The 23,770-nt window shown below is 45.0% G+C and overlaps 1 protein-coding gene across 5 annotated transcripts in view; it reads left to right on the top strand.

Annotated features, from left to right (window-relative positions):
• TASOR2 (transcription activation suppressor family member 2) overlaps positions 1-23,770 on the top strand; it is a 64,158-nt gene that overhangs the window by 18,525 nt on the left and 21,863 nt on the right. For 2 of the 5 annotated variants that reach the window (XM_081926657.1, XM_081926658.1), the window contains 11 exons: positions 3,643-3,732; positions 10,491-10,616; positions 10,726-10,745; positions 10,862-10,961; positions 11,584-11,684; positions 13,335-13,438; positions 15,671-15,743; positions 15,860-15,934; positions 16,976-17,773; positions 19,947-20,123; positions 22,333-23,191. In XM_081926657.1, the coding sequence (XP_081782783.1) occupies positions 10,591-10,616; positions 10,726-10,745; positions 10,862-10,961; positions 11,584-11,684; positions 13,335-13,438; positions 15,671-15,743; positions 15,860-15,934; positions 16,976-17,773; positions 19,947-20,123; positions 22,333-23,191 (2,333 nt within the window). In that variant the 5' untranslated portion in view covers positions 3,643-3,732; positions 10,491-10,590. Of the gene's footprint in view, positions 1-3,642; positions 3,733-7,622; positions 8,020-10,490; positions 10,617-10,725; positions 10,746-10,861; positions 10,962-11,583; positions 11,685-13,334; positions 13,439-15,670; positions 15,744-15,859; positions 15,935-16,975; positions 17,774-19,946; positions 20,124-22,332; positions 23,192-23,770 lie in introns of those variants that run through there. The other 3 variants (XM_081926661.1, XM_081926660.1, XM_081926659.1) reach the window with 3 other exon arrangements.

Genomic DNA, 23,770 nt, shown 5'->3' with positions numbered 1-23,770 from the left:
GTCCAGAGATTGGTGGGATGAGGGCATTTGGGTACACCCCCTTCTGTTGGCATGGGCAATGGAGGGGAGAAGATTTAGCTGGCTGCCTTATGCTGAAATGGGAGGTTGGGTACTGTGTGCGAATGATGGGAAGGGCGTTTTTCAGTAAGCAGCGCAAGCAAATGCGTGTCTACTCACAAGCAGGCCCTACTGAATTCAATGGGCCTTACTCTTAGGATAGTAGAAGTTTAGTTTTTGTTTTTTGAACAATGGACAATTCAACTCTTTATTGATATGTGTGCAAGTAACTGAGAGAATAAACACACCTTCTCCTATACATTTCTGTTTCCATGTGGCCCCAAACAAGTTTAACCTTTTGGGGTGGAAACTAAGAACTTATATCTGAGTCATACATTCTGGCTGTCCTTCAGGCCCTTTTGATAAATGAGATAATACTCACACTTGACAATATTATGAATTTAGTTTCTAACCCTTGAGATACCATGCAAGTAAATTTGTGCAGTTATATAAATCGCTGCAAATTACGTTCAGATATCTTGAAAGGGAAACATTCCTATTTAATATGAAGTTGAGATAAATTATGGCCAAGAAGTACAAATCACGAAGTACAAACCAGTTCATATTACAATGATTACTCAAAAATAATGCCTTCAGAATCTGATTTAACTTGAATTTTGGCGTAATAGTAAAATAAACTGGGTAAAAGTTAGAATTATAGGGGCGAGGAGTTTAGTTGAACTCAGTGGGGCTTATGCGTGCAGAGGCAACTTGGCTAGTAAATCACTTAAACTTCTCATAAATTAGTTGAAAGTGTATTAAATAGTATACTATATGGGAGCTTATTTAATTTTACTAAATCTACCACTTCTGCCACCGCCCAGAAGCCTGGCAAGGCCCTTTGACACCCACCGCAGATAGATATTGTGATATATCGAGAGATCTAGCTGGTGATATATTGTGATGTTGCAAGCCAGATATTGCACAACCCTATCTGGAAGGGACTGTACTGTGAAATTTTCCTGAACATGCAGCTGTTCTTCCAAGGGGGAAGAACAGGCTTTCTCGTGAAATTATTCCCTCGTTCTTCATTGCCACCAGCAGTCAAGGTCCTTGGCGTTGCCTCTCCCTGTGACTCACAACTTTTTAATAGGGTTCTTCCTGAGCATTGCTTTGTTAATAATGCTTTTAAGAGCCAGGGTGCGCTCCTACCAGTGGCCGCACCTCGGGGCGTGGGGCTCTCTGGTCCTTTAGCAACCCCACACTTTGACCCTCCAGATGCTCAAAGTCCCCAATGGCAGCCCCATCTGCCCCAGTTTTGTTATGCTGGCATCGCATCACCACGGCTACCTTAAATCTGTTGGGCAGGATTCGACCAAGTGCAGCTACTAGCACAAGGGCTTCTGGCTGGGCAGAGGAACTCCCCGCCACAAGACACACAGCCCCAAAGCTGTTATGGGGCTACTCCCAAACCTCTGGAAGAGTTTGGGGAAGGGCAGAAGGGTGTGTAAGGAAAGGGAGGGGAGTTTTGTTGCACAAGTAGTACGATGGTGTCGGAGAAAACCTGTAGCAACTCAGGAACTTGGCCCCAGGATGTAAAAATATATATATAATCCTGTTGTCCTTAGGTGTCTCCCCCAGAATCCTAATTGCCAAAGGGCCTTGGTCTTTTCGTGGTCTTAAAATTGCCAGGGAAAACCATTATTATATTTATTACCATATTTATTTTCATCCCCCCTTTTAACTAGGCCGGGACTCAAGGTGGTTTTTGCAAAAAACAACAACCATTGCACACAAAATAAAGGTAAAGGTAAAAGGTGCAGTGGGTGCAGAATGTCGCGGCGAAGCTCCTTACGGGGTCCTCGCTGCGGGATTACATTCATCCAGCGCTTTACCAACTGTACTGCCTCCCGGTGGAGTACAGGGTCAGGTTTAAGGTGCTGGTTTTGACCTTTAAAGCCCTAGGACCCACGTACCTACGGGACGGCCTCTCTTGGTATGCCCCGCGGAGGACCTTATGGTCCATAAATGACAACATTTTCAAGGTCACAAGGTGGTTATATTGGTCTCAGCTAGGGGCAGGGCCTTTTCAGTACTGGCCCCGACTTGGTGGAACACTCTGTCCCAAGAGACTAGGGCCCTGCGGGACATGACATCTTTCCACAGGGCCTGCAAGACAGAGCTGTTCCACCTGGCCTTTGGTTTGGACTCAGTCTGACCCTTATGTTTCCCTCCCCTTATGGTTTTGATTTATGGGCTACTTTTAAAATGAGAGTGCATTTTAAATTGCATTTCAACCTATATTTTAAATTCGTCGTCCCCCCCCCCCCCCCATTGTATTTTAACTGTAATTTTACTGTTGTTAGCTGCCCTGAGCTGGGCCCCTGGCCAGGGAGGGTGGGGTATAAATAAAATTTATTATTATATTATTAAAGGTACCCCTGACTGTTAGGTCCAGTTGCAGACGACTCTGGGGTTGCGGCGCTCATCTCACTCTATAGGCCAAGGGAACCGGCGTACAGCTTCCGGGTCATGTGGCCAGCATGACTAAGCCGCTTCTGGCGAACCAGAGCAGCGCACGGAGACGCCGTTTACCTTCCCGCTGGAGCGGTGCCTATTTATCTACTTGCACTTTTGTGCTTTTGAACTGCTAGGTGGGCAGGAGCAGGGACCGAGTGACGGGAGCTCACCCCATTGCGGGGATTCAAACTACTGACCTTCCGATCGGCAAGCCCTAGGCTCTGTGGTTTACACCGCAGCGCCACCCGCAGACAAAATATAGAAGGCTAAAAACATGCAACATGTAACAGTTAAAAAGCAATAAAGCTGTAATAGAATTAAAGCCATGGAAAATCAAATCCATTAGGATTGCCTAATAGCTCAGTTGGTAAAGTTTGAGGCTTGTGATCTCAGGGCTGTGTGTTCGAACCCCGCATTGGGCAAAATATTCCTGCATTGCAGGGGGTTGGACTAATTGACCCTTGTGGTCCCTTCCAGCTCTAAGATACCCTCTGTGAAGATACAGATAGTAAAAACCGTGCAGTGCTATTTTGAAAGCCTCGTGGTGGCCTGTGTCTAAATGGCCTAGGAGGGGAGTTCTTGGTGCAGCTGGTTAGCTGGATCTAGGATCCTGCCCTCCCCATTCCTGACTCAAGGTAACATGGTAAATTCTTAGATGGAATATATTTTTAGATCTAAAAGGATCCTGCGATTCTGTAGGATCACAGGCTGCGCTATTAGGCACACAGTCCTCTGTTCTGAGGACCTGAAGTTTGTAGTCCTCAATGCTGGTGAAAATTAGGCTTGAAATGCATAGGCTGTGTTTGTAGCAATCACAGAAGTCTAAGAAGGGCTAAATAAGGAGCCCGCTAGTGATCTGCATTTCTCTTTTTCTTTCCTCATGTGTTGCCAAACCAGAATCAGTTGTGCAAAATGGCAGACTAAGTTACTGGGCGTGTAAGGGGAGGAAATCATGCATCAGTTTGCAGCGTTTATGCAGGCTGTAGAATTTCCTGGTAATGCCTAGTTGAGAAGCTTGCTTCCTCTTTTCAAAGCTCTGCGTACACGCGGCCGGTCTTAAGATCTGTCACCGCATGGGCGAAAAAACCGGGCGGATCTGATTCATTACCCTCTGTCTTAATGCAGGGCGAACATTTCTCCAAACAAAAGAGCAGCTTTGCCAAGGCAGAACTTGAGGAGACCTGCATTTTACTCCTGCTCTGATCCGAAACAGAGGTAAAACTTAATGTTTGCTGAACTACCAACAATTTCTTTCCCCATTCCACGTGGCTCCTCACTAGAGGAAGCCTTTCGACGTCCGTCGCCCTTTTAGTTTCAGTTTGTGTTTGGTGCTGGGACTTTGATCGTTGCTGCAGCGCAGAAGGAAGGATTCATCCGGATTGAGAACAGTCCTTTGCTTAGCTCTCCAGCAGTGCCGGATTTATGTATAAGCTAAACAAGCTATAGGTTAGGGCCCAGAGTTGAACCCCCTCCCAAATTTCACTGTTAATATACTACTTTTTAATTGTATTTCAGTTCAACAACTACCGTATTTTTCGCTCTATAAGACGCACCAGACCATAAGACGCACCTAGTTTTTAGAGGAGGAAAACAAGAAAAAAAATATTCTGAATCTCAGAAGCGAAAGCAGCAATCCCTCTTGCTGTTCTGGCTTCTGGGATAGCTGCGCAGCCTACATTCACCCCATAAGACACACACACATTTCCCCTTACTTTTTAGGAGGGAAAAAGTGAGTCTCGGAGAGCAAAAAATACAGTACTTTGATAAAATACATATTTTGTTATGTGCAAATGGCTTTAGATACCTATTAGGTCCATAAATTACCATATAGCATAAAAGGTAAAGGGACTCCTGACCATTAGGTCCAGTCGTGACCGGCTCTGGGGTTGCGGTGCTCATCTCACTTTACTGGCCGAGGGAGCCGGCGTACAGCTTCCAGGGCATGTGGCCAGCAGGACTAAGCCGCTTCTGGCGAACCAGAGCAGCGCATGGAAATGCCATTTACCTTCCTGCCGGAGTGGTACCTATTTATCTACTTGCACTTTGACGGGCTTTCGAACTGCTAGGTTGGCAGGAGCAGGGACCGAGCAACGGGAGCTCACCCTGTCGCGGGGATTCGAACTACCGACCTTCTGATCGGCAAGTCCTAGGCTCTGTAGTTTAACCTGCAGCGCCACACGCTGGCTGAGGTTGATGGCAACTGTAGTTCCAAGGGCACCCGAGTCTGGTGCGGCAGGAGAAACATTTGAACAATTCAGTGCAGTTTCATATAGCATCAAGAGCGGCTTGTTTGTGTCGATAAGGAGAGTTTATTCCTTATCGATTAAAATAATAATAATAATTTATTATTTATATCCCACCCATCTGGGCGGCTTCCAGCAGGATATTAAAATACAGTGATTCATCCAGTATTAAAAGCTTCCCTAAACAGGGCTGTGTTCAGATGTCTTCTAAAAGTCTGATAATTGTTTATTTCTTTGACATCTGAAGGGAGGGTGTTCCGCAGGCCGGGTGCCACCACCGAGAAGGCCCTCTGCCTGGTTCCCTGTAACTTGGCTTCTCGCAGGGAGGGAACCACCAGAAGGCCCTCGGAGCTGGACCTCAGCGTCCCAGCAGAATGATGGGGGTGGAGACGCTCCTTCAGGTATACTGGGCTGAGGCCATTTAGGGCTTTCAGTGTCAGCACCAACACTTTGAATTGTGCTTGGAAACGTACTGGGAGCCAATGTAGGTCTTTCAGGACTGGTGTTATGTGGTCTCGGTGTCCACTCCCAGTCACCAGTCTAGCTGCCGCATTCTGGATTAGTTGTAGTTTCCGGGTCACCCCACGTAGAGCGCATTGCAGTAGTCCAAGCGGGAGATAACTAGAGCATGCACCAGTCTGGTGAGACAGTCCGCAGGCAGATAGGGTCTCATCCTGCGTTCCAGGTGGAGCTGGTAAACAGCTGCCCTGGACACAGAATTGACCTGCACCTCCATGCACAGCTGTGAGTCCAAAATGACTCCCAGGTTGCGCACCTGGTCCTGATTTATTATTTTGAAGCAAATTCCTATTTCAATTTATTCTTTATTTTTTCTGATAGACCGCCTAATTCGGCATATTCTGTCAGCTTTTGGATCCAATCTTGTATAGAGGGTATTTCGTTACTCTTCCATTTTGCCGCGATCAGAACTCTTGCTGCTGCCGTCGCGTCTAAAAAGATACCCTTCCTCTTTTGCGGAATATCCAAATCTGTTATTCCCAGGAGGTAGGCCTCTGGTTTTTTATTGAAAGAGATCTCTTTCAATAAAAAACCAGATCTGGTCAGAATAAATCAAAACAGGAATTTGTTTCCAAATGGGAGGATTTCAAAGAATATTTGAAAAATAAATATAGTAGTTTCAATTCTGTGGCAGCATTCGAGGAACTTCAGTAATAGTTGCAAGGTAGATATAAGAAATTAGATATATTAAGAAAAAGTTTAATTATGATAAAAGTGTGTATTGGCAAGAAGTAATATGAAATCGAAATATGGAATAGACGGGAGGTTGGGTCTTTAGTGTTAAGACCAATATATGTTTTATTGTTTGTTAAGAAAATTATGTGTCTTTGGTTATTCCTGTGTGTAATTTGGTATTTGTGTTTTTTTTTTGTTGCTGTATCAATAAGAAAAAAGAAAGAAATAGATCTTCAGCATTTTTTTGCAGTTCTGCATGGATTTAGCATTTTTTTGCAGTTCTGCATGGATTTAGCATTTTTTTGCAGTTCTGCATGGATTTAGCATTTTTTTGCAGTTCTGCATGGATACTCTCCCTGAATACCTGCATTTTCCTGCATATCCACCACATATGGTAGAAAGTTCCTGAGTTATCTCCGCATCTCCGACAATTATTGGACACATTTTTATACAAAATAAAATAAAATGAGGCCTTTAATCATAATAATTTTATTATTTCTTTCCTGAAGAGGGGAGGAGCCTGGCTTCCTTTAGGCTCCTCCTTCCCAGGAAACGCCTCTGCAGCTGACTGGCTGATTTGTGAATCAATCACCCCGTCAATCAGTCGGACCTGTGGGTTGCTTTCTGCCGCCTGAGGCGACGCAAAACGCCTCACAGCCAAGCCGGCCCTGAGGAGGCTCTAAGTCTCTTTGCAGGCCCTCCTCACCCTCAGCCTGACTATTACGGGCAGGGCTACTCGTGAGCAAGTCTCCCCCTATTGGGGTTGTGAACAGGGGAGAGGAATTGCTGCCCATAGATCTGAGGGCCCGAAGGTTTTTGCAGGTGTGCCCCTGCAAGATTTTTTAATATAATTTTTTAATATAATGTATATTTTATAAATTTATAATTTATATTTTTTAATATACTTTTTATTAGTTTTTTTAACATATCATTTCCAACAGTAATTAAACAGACTTTTACATCTTATTCAAATTTTTGACTTCCATCCATCCTGTCTGGAAATTTTCCAATCTAATCTCTCAGTATGCATTTCTTATCTTCCCTATTACATTTCAAACTCATACCCAATATCTATCTTCACAGAACTCTAGCCCAATGGTTGCCATCAATTTGATTTGAATTAATTTTATAATGGAATTATTTTAGAATGCTGTATTATTTTATTGTTGTTAGCCGCCCTGAGCCCAACTTTGGCTGGGGAGGGCGGGATATAAATAATAATAATAATAATAATAATAATAATAATAATAATAATTATTATTATTATTATTATCTTTTTCTACTTTGTAACACTTCGTGTATTTCTCCTTACAAAACTTCTTGTAGTCCTACTAGCATAATTTGTTGATTACAACTGCTCTTCAAATAATTCATATACTTCTTCCAATCTTCTGCAAATTTCTGGTCCCGCAGGTTTCAAATCCTTCCTGTCATTTTGTCCAATTCTGCATAGTCCATTAATTTTTTCTGCCATTCTTTCGTCGGAATTTCTTCTTCTTTCCATTTCTGGGCTAATAATACTCTTGCCTCAGTTGTTGCATATAAAAACAATTTAACATCTTGCCTATTCATTGTCCTGACCTATAATACCAAGTAAAAATGTTTCTGGTTTTTTAAAAAATGTATATTTCGACATCTTTTCCATCTCATTATATATCATTTCCCAGAAGCTCTACCGTAGATACAACATAAATGGTTCCCAATCTTTTTTGAAATCTTTCTTGTCTTAGTCTCTTAATCTTTCAGTTAGTCTTGCCATTTCAGCATAATCCATTAGTTTTCTTTCCATTCTTCATTAGTTGGTATCTTGTCATTTTTCCATTTTTGAGCCAACCGACAAGATTCTAGAAGGTTCTTTTGCCCAGGGATGGGCGGCAACCATCTTGGCCTCTCTCCTCAGGGCCAGGAAGATGCCTTTGGCATCATGGCGTCCGGCTTCTCCGGGCCTCCGCCGCCCGTTTCACTAAATTTCAGGGGGATTAGCCAGGTGCCGCCGGAAATGCGCCGTTTCCGCCGCTGCCTGACGCCGGAAAGGCGAAGTAAAAGCTTCGCCGCGGTCTAAATTGTCTTCGCAACTCTCCGTTCCCACGTTCTTTGAGGTTCATTCAGCCTTTACTAGGAGCAGGGTGGATAAAAAAACCCAATATTTAATTTCAAAAATAATAATTGGATTTTTAAAAAAATTAAATCAGATTTTTGAAATGAAACGCTTTCGGAGGGAAAACCTTTCTAAAGTTACTTTTTTTATTTATACTTTTTAATTTAAGCTACAACTTGATTCCCTCCCCCCTCTTTCTTTTTCTTTCTCCTGTGATGAGGCTGCATTTTAATATTTTAATGTTGTATTTTAATCTTGCTTTTAAGTTGTATTCATTCAACTTGTTTTTATTATTGCTTCTTAGCTGCCCTGAGCCCGGCCTTGGCTGGGGAGGGTGGGGTATAAATAAAAATTATAATTAATATTAGTCCAAAGGCTACTCTCCTTCCCCACGTTCTTGAGGTTCATTCAGCCTTTACTAGGAGCAGGGTGGATAAAAAAATCAATGATTTAATTTTTTAAAAAAATTGATTTCTTAAAAATTTGAATCAGATTTTTAAAATGAAACGCTTTCAGAAGAAAAATCTTTCTAAATATAGTTTTCTGTTTAAGTTACATTATAGTCCAAAGGCTATTCATGAGGAAATATGGATTTGTTTTAAGTTTTTCATGTGTGCTAAAACTCAGTCTAAGTTGGTGGGTTTTTTGCGGTTAACAAACATGGATACATATGCTATAATGTTATTGCTTTAGTTAAATAGTTTAAATTGTTATTAAGGAAATGATTATTTTTCTCCTTCCAATCAAGTACAGCAGAAAAGTTGTCCAAATATAAACAGTTAACTTATTGAACCTCACAATAATTTCATAATTATCTGTCTATGTATTCCTAATAGCATAACCGAATCAGTAATTTTTGATATAACTGTAAAAACTACTCTGAAAATTTATTGTTCCAAAAATGTAACCTTCCTCTGGTTGTAAATATTAAGATTATATCAGCAAGAATGAGTCTTTATGTAAAAAAATGATTTAAATGAAGTCTTACTGACTAGTGATTTAAATCAAGTCTTCCCGAATAGTGATTTAAATCGATTTGATTTAAATCAAATTCACCCTGACTAGGAGCCAAGCCATTTCGGGTGGGAGGCTCTGCCCTGTGGAACTCCCTGCCACTAGAAGCTCGGCAGGAATCATCCCTGCCTCCTTTTAGACGTTTTCAGGCAGGTCTTTGCAATGCGGTTTTCTCCTTGCAAACCAGCATTTTTTGTACACCACCCCCGCTATGTTTTTTTTTAATAGAAATACAGTTTATAAATATGTAAAATGAGGCTAAGCTGTTGTGTTTTTGGACGTGTCCTAAAATTAAGGTGTACTAGAAGAGATAAACAAAAGTAAGGAGGTAAATTATTCCCCTCGGCAGAAGGTAGCAAATGACTCTGGCACAGGCCTGGAAAAAAGCCAGAAACACCAAAAATAGAGGACTGGTTCAGTGAAATCTGAGGCATTGTACAAATGGCTAACCTTACAAATACAGTAAAACTTGGATTGAAATGTTCAGCCTCTCTATTTCTGATGGGAATGAGAGAACGCAGAATGAAGTAAAATCTGGAAGAAATGCAAACGGAACAATTTTGGGGAAGTTATTTTATAGCTACATTGTTTGTTCTTAATTTCGTAAATTTACAGTTTATACTTTTATCAGAGACTTACTTTCACATATGAAATTGTTTTGCTGTACTTGGGACACACACACCTTGCAGGATCCTGCCAGAATTTGGGGATGGATTTTGGTGAGGTCTAATATATTGTGTGGGACGCAGGTGGCGCTGTGGGTAAAACCTCAGTGCCTAGGACTTGCCGATCGTATGGTCGGCGGTTCGAATCACCGCAGCGGGGTGAGCTCCCGTCTTTCGGTCCCAGCTCCTGCCCACCTAGCAGTTCGAAAGCACCCTTAAGTGCAAGTAGATAGATAGGTACCGCTTTATAGCGGGAAGGTAAACGGCATTTCCGTGTGCTGCGCTGGTGCAGGCTCGCCAGAGCAGCTTCGTGACGCTGGCCACGTGACCCGGAAGTGTCCCCGGACAGCGCTGGCTCCCGGCCTCTTAAGCGAGATGGGCGCACAACCCTAGAGTCGGTCACGACTGGCCCGTATGGGCAGGGGTACCTTTACCTTTTTAATATATTGTGAGCTGGGAAGTCTCCAATTTGAAAATTGGCATTATTATTATTATTATTATTATTTATTATATTTATAGCCCCACCCATCTGGTTTCCCCAGCCACTCTGGGAGGCTTCCAACAAAATATTAAAAATAACTTGGACTAGTGGGATATAAGCAAGTCCTTGTATCTTCCCAGCTGCAAGGCCAGGATGATATCTCTGGCCTACCTTGCTGGGTTGCTGTTCAGGTTTCTGAGATAAACGCCTATAACACATATTGGACACAAGGAAAGGCCGCCATTCTATATGATTTACTTTATCTTATTTTTTTCCAGCATTACTCGTATGAATTTTCTGGTTGTGAAGCTGCTGAAGATCCTTGGCAGACCTGCCCCTATGTAACTGTTAAATCCTCAGCACTGTGAACTGCAGAGAATGTCTCCATCAAACCACAAGAGCTCGTAAGCACCTTTAAATAAATACACGAAAATAAGTCATTTGTTCTTTAATTCCCCCAGTGGTTTTAAAACAGCTTTTGCTTTCTATTCTTTCCCTTTTTCCTGTCTGCAGAGCTGAACGTAAGACAAAAGGTAAGAGCACTTCGTATCGGTTTGGTAAACATAATTAATTTTTGACGGATTTTTCTCTTTTCGTATAGCAATTTTAATATCTCCCCCCCCCCCATCTTGGTTTTGGAAATTTTTAGCACTGTATTGTTCTTGGAAAGGTCAGCTCTTCATTCAGCAACAGCGACTGTGTGACATTGTTCTTCGTTCACCGTTTAGCGGCTCCATCCCAGCAGAGTTGTAAGTGAGATTGTTCATTTCTCTTTGCTCTGATGTCTGTAGAGGAGTAGCAGGGAAAAGGAGATAGTGCATTCTTTAAAAAAAAAAATGTAATATTTATATACCACTTCCCTGGCCGTAAAGTTGAGTAGAAAGCAGTTTATAAAACTACAGAGTGTGGTTTTTTTAAAAAATAACCAAACAAACAAACACTGGATGGCTTTTCCAGTTTCAAAACCAAAACATAGTAGCATCTGTGCTCGATAAAAATTACTCAGGTATACTTTTTTATGTGGTGGGTGTTCTAACTTCTCTCTTTTGTGTGTGTGAGACAGTCGGAAGGCTTCTGATATTTTTTTTAAAAGAGACTGACAGGTTGTTGACCTGTCTTCAGTTAAGCCAGGTACTGTATTTACGCGAACCTAATGCACCGCTGAATCTAATTCGCCCCCTAATTTTCGCGACGTTATCTGGCCACAAAGGGTGCACATTACATTCGAATAAATGCGGTAATTCTTCTCTTACTACGCAGGCGTCTGAGTAAGAGAGGACTTCATCTGTGTTGCAATGTCTTAGGATTGTCACCGGACAGGAAAGTTTCCGGGCATTCCTTGAATCTATAACCCCCTTTTTCTTTTGCTAGGCCAGCCAGACTAGAGATCAGGTATGTTGTGGGCATATCTGAGCTGAGAAAAAAGTTGCCCGAAGCTGTATTTGGGGAAAACAATTACACAAATCATGAAGGTACCGTTTTAAAATTATGTAAGCTGTGCAAAGAATTATTTCCTTTCTTTATTAAAAGTGGCTAGTAGTTTCCTTTCAGGGGTCATGTTTGCTGTCTGTGTGAGATGGTTATTGCTTTCAAACTTCTTCTGGCACTTTCCTAATTTTTCCATAAAATTGGAGGCATGATTTTTATAGCCAAGGAACGCTTACTTGGGGTAATAAGGATCTTGAACTGTTTTTAAAATGACCTGTGACGGTGAAATTGGATTGGTACTTTTCAGTTTTTAAAAATAAGTTAAGCTATCATGAGTCCAGCTTTCTCCCGAAAGGTGAAGCGAAACTACCAAACAGCTAATCTAGCAACCGTATTTTGAGCAACCTCTCAAAATATGGTTGTGAAAGTAACTTAGAATTTTGCCGGAATCAGATTGCATTTTGTTACGGTTATACTACTTGGAAGCAGAGTATTGACACAGATTTTTGTTCCTGGCTGCCTACCCCACTCCCAAACATATTCCTGTGTTTACAGAAAGGCAAGTCCATACACAGTACTGCAAGGGCTGGCAATCTGTTGAACTCAAGGAGTACATGTTACTGTAGGGGGTTAATCCTGCTCCAAGTTGGCTTTATCTTAACACCGGAGTTAGCACTCTGTTGTGCAAACATGCAGCATTGATTTCTTATTTGTTAGGTACTTTTGCATTAGGCTATCAGGGTTCATTTAGTGTTGCCAAGAAAGAGAGACCGCCTCACGTTATCTTGGACTGGACAGCTCTTGAAATGGATGTTTGTTTATGTTACTTTCCATGCCCCAAAATGTCTGAGCCACTTACAAATGCACATAGCTTGCCCAACATTTGAAAACAATGCAGCAGGAAATAAAAAAATTAAAAACCAATTTTTTAAATCTAAAAAGTGCTCATCGAGTAAAATTTTATAAAAAGGGCAGATCCTTCCCCACCCAGCTAAAAGGTGAATGCTATAAACAGGCCGTGGGTCATAGCTACAGTATGAACAGAGTTAGCAACCAAAAGGCTTTGGCAACCAGGAATGTCTTACCTTGGCAGCTGAAAGCTGACAGTGATGAGGCCAAGTAGATTTCCCTGGTGAAAACATTGGACAAATGGGGGAGTAGAGGACTGTCTGCTGTAAAGAAGGACACATGCCCATCATTTACCATGAGTCCAGTATTTCACCTAGGATTTTTACTTACTTAGGGTGGTGGTGGTTCTGTTTTGCTTTCTCTTTTGTCAGAAGTCTTGCATTCCTCTACCACATTTTAAGTTTCTCCCTTTTGTAACGTATTAGAACAATTTTAAAAAGTTAGGATATTCATATCGGGTTAACATATTTTAAAGAGATGCTCAATGTGAATTATCAGGGTTCCCCAGGATTTTGGCTGAGTGGCCCAGTTTTCTCCCCCTTCTGCATTACTGTTCATTTGGTTTTTTATTTTGTCATTGTTGTGGCTTTATTTTAATTGTGACATTTGTAGAACGCACCCCGGGATTGTCAGGAAAGGGTTAGCAACAAGTTCAAATAAATGAATACAGTACATAAATTCTGGGACAGTTAGTGCATTCAGAAGTTAGGTACTGAATAATTTTAAAAACAATCAAGCGTTTTTGCAAAAATACTGAAATAAAAATGTGCTTGTTTGCTCTGCAGTCTGCCATCAAGGCATGTTGTTCCGATTATACGAAGTGGAAATGTTAAATCAAAATGAACAAAAAGTGAATCAGTTAACAGAGAGCTTGAAGGAAAAAGATCTGGTAAGTACATCATGCTTTGGAGACCAGTTTTCTATCCTGACTTTTGTGGAGTGATGTCTGCCAGTCCTTATCTACTGATCATTCCTAGCAAAGTAGAATTTGCATCCCTTCATTTTGACAACCTTTGTGGCTTAGGGCTTCACTGAGCCTATTAACATTCTGAGGTAACCGCAGAGACAGTTTGCATAGGGAGCGCCACAGAGAAGGGGTTAACAAATCAGAAAACTGGGGATCTATAAATAGAAAAAAGGGCAGTTTCCAATATTCTGTTGCAGCACGACTCTAGGAATTTGCTGTTTTATTTATTTGTAAAAGTATTTTTGTACTGCCAGATCATAAAAGAACAAGGGGAGTAGACTTCTGTATCATTTTCTGTTCCTCAAAAACTTGCATGGTGTCTCCTCTATTCTCTGCCTCAGGACCCCACCCCACTTTGCCAGTTTGTATCTTCAGGTTTCATTTTCCTTTATCTACCTTATTCCTGGACTGAGCTTCCAAGCCATTTTCAAACTGTAGTTTCTGAAGCTGGCTTGTTTAACATTTTGTTCTCAGGCACTCTCCCTGGTCTGGATGACACAACAGGCTATGGGTCAGTGGAAGTGAAAGTGCACACTGGTAGAGTCCTCCTTCCAGCCATGTGCAGCCAATGGGAGGAGGGGAGAGCATGTGGACCCCAAAGATCCTTCCAGTTCCTGCAGGTCAGGCTAAACTGTGGTTTAGGGCAGGAGTCCCTGGCATGTCAAACATGGATGCAGTGGGCCCTTGAGGTCTTTCCTGGGTAGCCACAAAGCCTCTGAACTCCCCAGCACCACAGCATACACACACCTATACACGGTGCCCCCCCGGGCACGAGATGGCAAGGGTGGCAATCTTTCTCTCTCTAGGGAGGAAGTTGAATGCGTAGTGCTCTTTCCCACTTCCTCTTTCAGCTCTGGGCTTTTTAAGGCTCAGATTAATTCTCTTTTGCCCAGATCCCCTGAAAAAAGCGACGTGCGTTTGTGTATCTTTCTGCCTCAGGACAACTCACTTTTCACCAGAGCACAGCTCAAAGCGAAAGTAAAATGAAAAGAAAGGTCTGCTGTCAAAGCGCAGCTGTCAGTACTGAAAGTGAAACAAGGCTGCACCAGGAGAGCCCAAGGTTTCTACCTCCTTTTAAAATAGTTACGAAATAAGAGCAGCAGTCCTACGAAGAGCTGGCTGTAGGTGTGCCTCTATTCAGGGCCCAGCTGCCCTTGCAATACAGCTGGTCTTGTGGAGCTGAGATCTTGAGCTAGCCAGGCCCCCATTGAAATGTCAGCTCCCACATAAGCTCAGGACAGCAGGGCTGTTGTGGCAATGACAAGAAGTTCCTAGAACTGGCAGGGACTCCAAGACTCATCTTGTCCAGCCCCTTCCATCAATGTGTGTTAAGTTTTTGGAACACTGAGCAGCATTTTAAGGATGCTAGATTCATAAGAACAAATAGTCTTGGGCTGCTGTTGCTTTTACTGTGTTCCATCCTACTTTTGTGACTGTCATTTGTTTTAAACTGTTTTTAACGTTGATTTTGAAATTGTTGTAACCCAACATTTCTAGTGGAATAAGAACACACCCACCAGCATGAAGAAAAAGTGCTGTTGTGGAACAGTGTTGGCTCAGGGAGACCTTGGTTTGAATGTAAAAGAGCTCTGTGGGACCTGACTGAAGATCCCATCTATTCCAACATCTGGTTTTCTGCAGCAGCCAACCAGCTTGGAATTCCCACTTCGCTGTTAAACTCTGTTCTCTGCTACTCTTCACCAGCCACATACCATACTTTAACCAGCTGTTGCAAGAATTAAAAATCAACCAACAAACAACCCCTTGGAGATAACAAAAATAAATGCGCAAATTTGAACTGTATGAAATGTACATTATGGACATTTAAAACAATCGAGAACATGTATATTGCTTTGATGGATCAAACCAAGGCTCATGCAATCCAATATTCTGTTTTCACCTAAAAAGGGGTGTTAAACTGATCATAGCTTGAGAAGGGGAAGGATCTTGGCTCAGTTGCTGAGCACATGTTTTGCATGCAGACAGGGTCAGGTTCAATCCATGGGTAGAGCTGTGAATGTCTGCAGTTTGAAGCCTTGGACAGGTGCTGCCAGTTGGTGTAGACGTTACTGAACTAGATGTAGCAAAGGGCTTGACTCCGTAAAGGGTGGCTTCCTGTGTTCCTACGGTCACCTTTTTTCCTTTTCTTTGTAGGCACTTGTCAAATATTTAAATGACCGGGCGATTCTCATCCTGCTTTCCTCATCTGCCTTGGTAAAGGAAAAAGGTAAGAATAAAAGATCTGAAGTTTTCGATGGTTTAAAAAAACATATCCATATGTGATCTTCATGGAAGAGTCAGATTTGTAGCTGTTACCAGTCTCCCTCTCTCTCCTCTCTGCAGATTCTGGCCCGGGCGAATCTACGTGTCTTCAGGCCTTGTTTTTAATCTCTTCCCCGAGGCCTAAGTGTTTAACAGGTACTATCCCTTTGCTTGGCCTCGACAGGCTGAATTCAGGCAGCACAATGGAACCTCGGTTGTTGAACGTAATCCGTTCCCATTTGATTTCCGAAACGTTCGACAACCGAGGTGCAAATGCCGGTTGACATTTTAAAAATGCAGAAAAGTGCCTCGGAAGCCGTTCGACTTCCGAGGTGCGTTTGAAAATGGAAGCATTCACTTCCGGGTTGTCGGCGTTTGGGTTACGAATTGTTTGACTTCCAAAGCATTCAACAACCAAGGTTCCACTGTATTTGATAAGCTCCGCCCCATGTCACACACAGCCTTGCATCTCCAGGGACGTCCAAAGATGCAAACTCTGATTTCCGTTTCCTTCCAAGCCAGAATTGAAAAAAAGAGAGTTTGGAACGGGTTTCTGATTCTGGCCTAGGGAGGAAGGGAATGCAAGCCGTAATTTGCCAGTTTGGAGGCCCTAGCAAACCATGGTTAGCGCCTAATAGGAGGCAGAAGGAAACCATGGGTGCGATGGGAGGTGGCAGCCCGCAGCTTGTCTCCCAAACCATGGTTTGGAGGACCATCCAAATTGGGCAGTAGAATCTTCTTTCTCCGCCTTTGCAATGTTTTCAATTGCACTATAACTGGATGATCAGCAAAACCACTGGATGTCTGCTTGGCCATGTGGCCAGGGATAGGGAACCCCAGACCTGGAGGCCAAATGTGGCCCTCCATACCTTTTTGATTGGCCCCCATGAGTCTTTCATCCCTAGCCATACACCCTCTTGAGAGACATCATACAGCAGGCCTGTATTGGCATGGCTGGAATGCCTCCAACTCTGATATAATGCTTCTTGCTTGCATAGGCTAGAGAGGGGTGTGTGCGAGTGTCTGTGGGGGGTGGGGGAAATAAAAAGATAAAATTCACATTTATTCTCATTGCTTTTGTCCCTGCCCCTCTGCCCCCCAGGCATGTGGCTCTCAGAAGGTTGCAAAGGTCATGCGCATGCTTGTTTTTCTTGCGATGGGTGCACGTTGCATTAATAGTGTGCTTCTTCTTGGCAGCAAAAGATTTGAAATGCGAACACGGGGCAAACAAGAGATATTCGCAAGTCGCTCTGGTTCTGCCAGGGCTCCACCATGCATTGGTGGAAGCGGCCAAGCATCCCGTCGACAGCGGAGACCCACTCAGCACTTTGGTGAAGCTTCACCTCCAGGAGTTTGCAAAGCTTGATAAGAAGAATTTGCGGCCGTCCACCAGCAGCCTCGATAGCCCGCCCCTCTCCTCTTTCGATGCGTTCTCGAAGAAGCCTGAGCTTGAATCTCTTTCCGAAAAGTGTCCCCAAAGCTCTCTCTTCCGCCTGCAGTTTTACCTGTCTCATCCCCAAAACTATGCGCTGGAAATGTCAACGGCTACCGCTTTCCTACATGGCAGAACTCGGTCTCCCAGAGGCAGCGGCGCCGGCAGCAACTTGCAGGAGGCCGACACTTCTTCAGGTTTGAATTTGGACTCTTTGGCATGCGACGAGCCCATTGGCACGGTTGAAATGGCTAGGACTCGGCGTGCGGGGCAGCCAGCCCCACATAGCAAAGAGGCTGATGTGGAACCCAGTGAGATGGGAGAGCGGACTTTGGAGCAGCACAAGAGGAAATCCAATAGGCTCCTTGTGGCAAATGCAAGGAAGAAATTGTCTCCTCCGAAGGAGGTTTCCAGCAAGGAGGACAAAGGAAAGCAGAAAAAAGCCAGAAAGGAAAATTTGAATCTCTCCTTGCCAGCTTCCAAAAATTCAGAATCGTCTGGCGGCTCTAACAAACCCACCCTTAAATTAAAAATTCTTCAGAACCCGCTAAGAAGGAAGAGAGGTGAGTGCACTGTCTTAACCCTAATACAGATTTTCTTGCAGGTGAGCACTTTTAAATGCCAGTACGGTGCTTGGGGTGGCGGTGCAATTCAAAGCAATGTGCCCGCCCACAGAGCTACTCTGCTAGAGCCATTCAGCACCAGGAGGGACGTTATCCATGCTGCCTCGATTCCTGGAATGTTCTGTCTCCACTGTCAGAGCACATGGCTCCGAATACTTTTGGAGAGAGAGAGGTTTGAAAGAGATTCTTAGCCTCCCATAGCAGAGTTAGTGCAATGGTTGATTGCCTCAATTAAGCACATCAAACTCGGTTAGATTTGCTCTCATCCACCTTTAAACAAAATGCTGAGGCTAGAATAAATCCCAGACTCTTGGCTTTTCAAATTGGAAATCTAAGATAAGCAGTTGTATGAATTTTACCTTTTTATTATTTATTTATTTATTTCGTATGCAGTCTTTCTGTTACCTGCAGGCTGTAAAAATCTGTTTTACCATGTGGCAGCTAGCTTCTTCCAAAGGGAGAGAGAGAGAGAGAGAGAGAGAGAGAGAGAGAGAGAGAGAGAGAGAGGTGTTGAGGGAGAAGCAAAGGCTGGTAGGAGCACTGGCGGAGAAAGAGGTGTGCGGGGGGAGCGCACCACCCCCGGCTGCGCAATCCCGGCGTGGTGCCATCGCGGCTGCCCCCCCCGACCTGCGCTGGGTGCCACGCCCTTTCGGGCAGCACACCATGCCCCGAAGACGCGCTCCACGGCCCTCCGGACACGCGCCAGCTGCACCCCGCCTGCTCTCTGCCCCCCCCCCCCGTTCCAGAGCATGAAGCTCCATCACTGGGTGGGAGCCTGCTGAGTCCCACCTATGGTAACTTGAGCTCGGGGCTCAGGTTAATCCTTTCATGCACACAAGTGTGAGCCAGTAACTGTATAATACAGCAAATACCAGTTGCTGGAAATCAGAAGTTTGGAGAGCCTTGTGTCATGGGTTGCATCAGCTCTTGGGCAACTCTCCAGAGGTTGCAGAGCAGCAGTGGGTGTGGCCACTCCACCCCCCCCCTTGGGGGGGACACGGTTCCCTCCTCCCCATTCAGCTTACTGGTGCAGATCAGCGCTGAGTCCTGTTTATGTATTTATTGTTTCCTGCTGCTGCAACAATTAGTTGAGTGTTTTTTTGCCGGGGTGCAGAAAGAATTGCTTGGAGGGCCCTTTCAGGCCTCCAGACTAGGGGCCACTGCTCTAAACAGTCTTGAGACCCAGGGCACTGGAAGGATGGCCTGTTTTTCCATGAAGCTGTTCAGCAACTGAGATCCTCTGTTTGCATCATGAATGCATGCATGCATTTATTTCAAAGATTTATGTAACACTTAACACGGTAGTCTCTTAAGTGGTGTACAGTATTGGTCAAAAGATAAAGCAAAGGTAAATCAGTTAAAATTAATCCCCCACCCCACCCCAAAAAATCAGAAAACATACTTAAAATGCCTGCTGGAGTACATTCATACCTTGGGATAAATGTGCTTCAAGTTAAGTATTTTCGGGTTGCGCTCCGCAGTGACCCGGAAGTAACGGAACGGGTTACTTCCAGGTTCCGCCGCACGCGCATGCGCAAACAGTCAAGATGATGTCACGGGCATGCGCAGAAGTGGCGACACGTGGACACGGGTTGCGTTCGCTTCAGGATGTGAACGGGGCTCTGGAACGAATCCTGTTCGCATCCCGAGATACCACTGTATTTTAAAAAAGTCTTCAGTAGGAGCTGGAATTTCAAGAGGGAGGGGGCTTTCTGATCTCAGCTGGGAGGGACTTCCATAGGATAAAGCCAGTGATGTTTAACCCCCTGCCCTGGCTCCTGGTGGGTGCAAGCTATGTGACCGAGCCACATGGGGCCTGGGAGGCCCTTCTATGGGTGCCCCTGACACTGGAGGTTAAATGAGTGGCTGAGCCTCATTGATTCACCTCCCTCCCATGGCAGATCTGCCTGGCACCTTCCCGGGCATGTTGGGGTCTGAACTGGGCATCGCCCACATGCAAAGCAGTTAGGGCTCTTCATCGATCTGAGCATGGGGCAAGTAATGTTTGAATTGGGCCAGCATTCGTGTGGATCATAAGGGCTCTCTGCAAGGATTTTATCGCTTTCTTACGCCTTATTCCTTCTTGACGCTAGAGACCTTTCTTTTCTCGTAGGCGCTGAGGTTTTGTCTGCGGAATTTGTCCAGCAAATGCCGTGCGAGTCTGCTGCGAAGGCCGCCCCCTCTCCTGAGAGCCTTGGAGTGGAAGAGAAGAAGTCCCGGGTCTCGAAACAAAAAAAAGACTCCACCGCAGAAAAAGTTTCGAGCGAGAAGATGAGCACGAGGAACCAAAGTAAGAGGACGGTGCTTGAAATGCAAAATCGGAATTAGGATTAAGATGATGCTTTGGCTTGGCTTCCCCTTGAAAGGATGAGCAGCTGGAGGCTGGTGTTTTCCCTCCCGTCCCAAGGACGTTTCTTTCCCTTTGCGTCACCCTCCCCATGGCACGGGCAAAGGGCTTTCTAATGCCTTTGCTTTCCAAAGTCCCCCCCCCCCATCCTGGTGGCATCTTATGCTCCTGCATTTGTGTGGACCGAGGCACAGGAGCGGTCCTGCCACACGGGTGAAAGAGGAAGCGGAAGAGCCTTTGCCTTTTAGTTGAATGTAGCCCAAGATGGCTGACGCTTTTAGTCCTTCCTGGGTTGACAGTTGTGGACCCTACTTCAAAACAGTGAACAAAGGGAACCGGGTCAGTCAGCGACCAAGACACCGAGTCAGATGTTGTAAAGTCAATGGCTAGGGAGCCACACAGGGCTGATGACTCTGAGCCTGATACTGGTCACCGGAGGGCCACTAAACCCCAAGCTGGTGGGCACAAGTCCCATGGACTCTCTGAGAATTTGTGGGTTTAGAGTTCCAGGATGATTTCTCTCTGAGAGATCTGCATTGGTTCCCAGTACGTTTCCAAGCACAATTCAAAGTGTTGGTGCTGACCTTTAAAGCCCTAAACGGCCTCGGTCCTGTATACCTGAAGGAGCGTCTCCACTCCCATCGTCCAGCCCGGACACTGAGGTCCAGCGCCAAGGGCCTTCTGGTGGTTCCCTCCCTGCGAGAAGTGAGGTTACAGGGAACCAGACAGAGGGCCTTCTCGGTAGTGGCGCCCGCCCTGTGGAACACCCTCCCTTCAGATGTGAAGGAAATAAGCAGCTATCTTATCTTTAAAAGACATCTGAAGGCAGCCCTGTTCAGGGAAGTTTTTAATATTTAACGCTGTACTGTTTTTAACACTTGATTGGGAGCCGCCCAGAGTGGCTGGGGAAACTCAGCCAGATGGGCAGGGTATAAATAATAAATTATTATTATGGACCACATCCCAGAGCGCCAGGTCCCATAGAGATAGAGACAGGACCCCCATGGGTGTCTCTCTCTGCACCTGTGGAACTGAGTGCCTCCCATCGTGCCAACAGTGCAGGGAGTGCAGGAGAAGGTACCTGCCTGCAGGCCAGAAAGTTGGCCCTTTTAGTTTCTAGAAAGGGAGGTGGATTTCTTGAAGCACGTGGTTCATAGTCCTTCCTGCGGGTTCATTAGCAGGAAAGTGAAGGTGCTCAGGAAACTATGGCTACCTGAGTTTGACGGGATTTCTCTATGACTACCATACTGGCCTGAATATAAGCCGCACTTTCCCCCAAAATTCCAACCATGAAAAGTTAAAGTGTGGCTTATATTCGTGATCTTACGCTAGGAGTGCAGCAAAGCAGCGTCTGCCCCGTGCACACTCCCCCGTCCTCTCCCGCCAAAGCTGGGAAGGGAGAGAGAGCAAGGAAGGGGAAAGGCTGCCGGCAACGCAGCCCCCCCCCCCCAACTATGCAGCGAGGAGCAGTGAGGAAGGGAGTGGCTTATATTAGGGTATTTTTTTTTCTCTTTTTTTTCTCTCCCCCCCCCCTCCAATTTTAAAGGTGCAGCTTATATTTGGGTGTGGCTTATATTCGGGCCAATACGGTAGCTACAGTCATGGGGAAAAGAAAGTACACCTTCTTTGATTTCTGTGGTTTTACATATGGCATAATAACAATAATCTGTTTCTTAGGAGTTCTGAGGTTATATTTACCTGATTTAAAGACCTGCTAAGAAACAGATCATTGTTATGATGTCCTCATATGTCCACAGAACCTAAAGAGGGTGTACTTTCTTTTTCCCATAACTGTATAACTTTATCTGTAACTAATTGAATTTATCTGTAACTAACTATAACAACAGCTATAGAGAGAGCCTTTTAAAATCCTACCTTTCCTCCTAAGAGCAGCATACAAGGCTCTCTTCTCCCTCCCCGGCCACTTTGTCCTTATAACGACCCTATGAGTAAGGTTGAGACATAGCGACTGTCCCAGAGTAGCCACTTGGCAACCTTCGTGACTGAACAGGGACTGGGAATGTTAGCACGAAACCACAAGTGCTGCACCATATTGGCTCTCAAAAAACCACTAGCCTTTAATGGTGCTTTTTCGTAAGGGTGGAACTGTTTTAGCAGCCCCGCTCTGAAACTTGCTCCTTTTCTTACGCAGTGAAGAGGAAAAGTTCCCATCAGCGGGAAGACGAAATCCCTCCGGCTAGCGATGAGAACGATCCTTCGAGCGAGAGAAGCCCGGCCCAGGATGCTTGCCCATCTCCCAAAGTGCTCAACTGCGACTCCCACGCCTTGAACCTGTTGGCCGACCTGGCGCTGAGCTCCAACTCCCCGCTGCTCAGCAACAGCAGTGGCGCCTCCTTGCCCCCCAGCCCCTCCCGGGAGCGCCGCCGCTTGCACAAAGGGAAACATTCGGACAAGTCTTCTGATCACGAATATCACAGAGTGACAAAGAAGCTGAAAACTGCTTCCTTCTCTGGCAAGACGGGCCCAGAGTCTGATTTGTCTCCTGAGCAAAGTGGTGAGGGCAGAGAGTCTCCTTCCAGCTCTCATGAAAACAACTCCACAGGTTCCAGCAAAAGGCGGGCTGCGAAACCCAGTTTTGCGACACCTCCAAGGGAGACGGGTTATCTTTCGGATTCGAGCATTCACTCCTTGATTTCTTCTGAGCACTCGTACGCCTCCCCGGTGTCTGAATCTTGCAAGAAGGGGGCCCTGGGCACCAAGAACGGTGTGAAGAATGCCAGGCTGGGGCCTTTAGTTGGAAAAGTCATGCCTTTCCGGCACCAGCAGAGGATCTGCCACCCTCACAAGCAGCTGAGGTGCTACATACCATTCACACGCTCTGCCGTCATGGCCGCGAGGTTGAAGGAAGACTTCTCCAAGTCCCATAAAGTGACCTTTTGCGACAAAACTGTCAAAGTGACTTTCCAGTGGGAGGCTGACTACCCGCCCAACTTAGATAGCAAATACACTAATAATATCTTGGAGAGAACAGTAATTCGAGCTGTACACGGGTAAGTAATTCCCAGCTTTGGAAAGATACTCATTGTATGAAATGCATTCAAGCCACAAGTAAGATAAATAAAATCATAACTAAAAAGGTAAAGTAAAGGACCCATGATAGTTAAGTCCAGTTGCAGATGACTCTGGGGTTGCGGCGCTCATCTTGCTTTTCAGGCCGAGGGAGCCGGCGTTTGTCTGCAGACAGTTTTTCCTGGTCATGTGGCCAACATGACTAAGCCACTTCTGGTGCAACCAGAGCAGCACACGGAAACACCATTTACCTTCCCTCCGGAGTGGTTTCTACTTGCACTTTGGGGGAGGGGCATGCTTTCAAACTTTTAGGTTGGCAGGAGCTGAGACCAAGCAACGGGAGCTCACACCATCACGGGGATTCGAATTGCCTACCTTCTGATCGGCAAGCCCAAGAGGCTCAGTGGTTTAGACCACAGTGCCATCCGCGTCCCTTCATAACTAGGTAGAATTACAGGCCTGGCAGTAGTGGTGAGAATGCAGATAGGAGCTGGGTGATCTCTCCAGGATCATGAACCGTGGCCCAGAGAACAAGGGCATTTGGAGGCTGGTCTTTCAAT

Source organism: Podarcis melisellensis (assembly GCF_964234715.1).
Source record: "Podarcis melisellensis genome assembly, chromosome: 10".
Lineage (NCBI taxonomy): Eukaryota > Metazoa > Chordata > Lepidosauria > Squamata > Lacertidae > Podarcis > Podarcis melisellensis.
The sequence above is the reverse complement of the archived record's forward strand: the minus strand, read 5'-3'. Positions and strand labels throughout refer to the sequence as shown.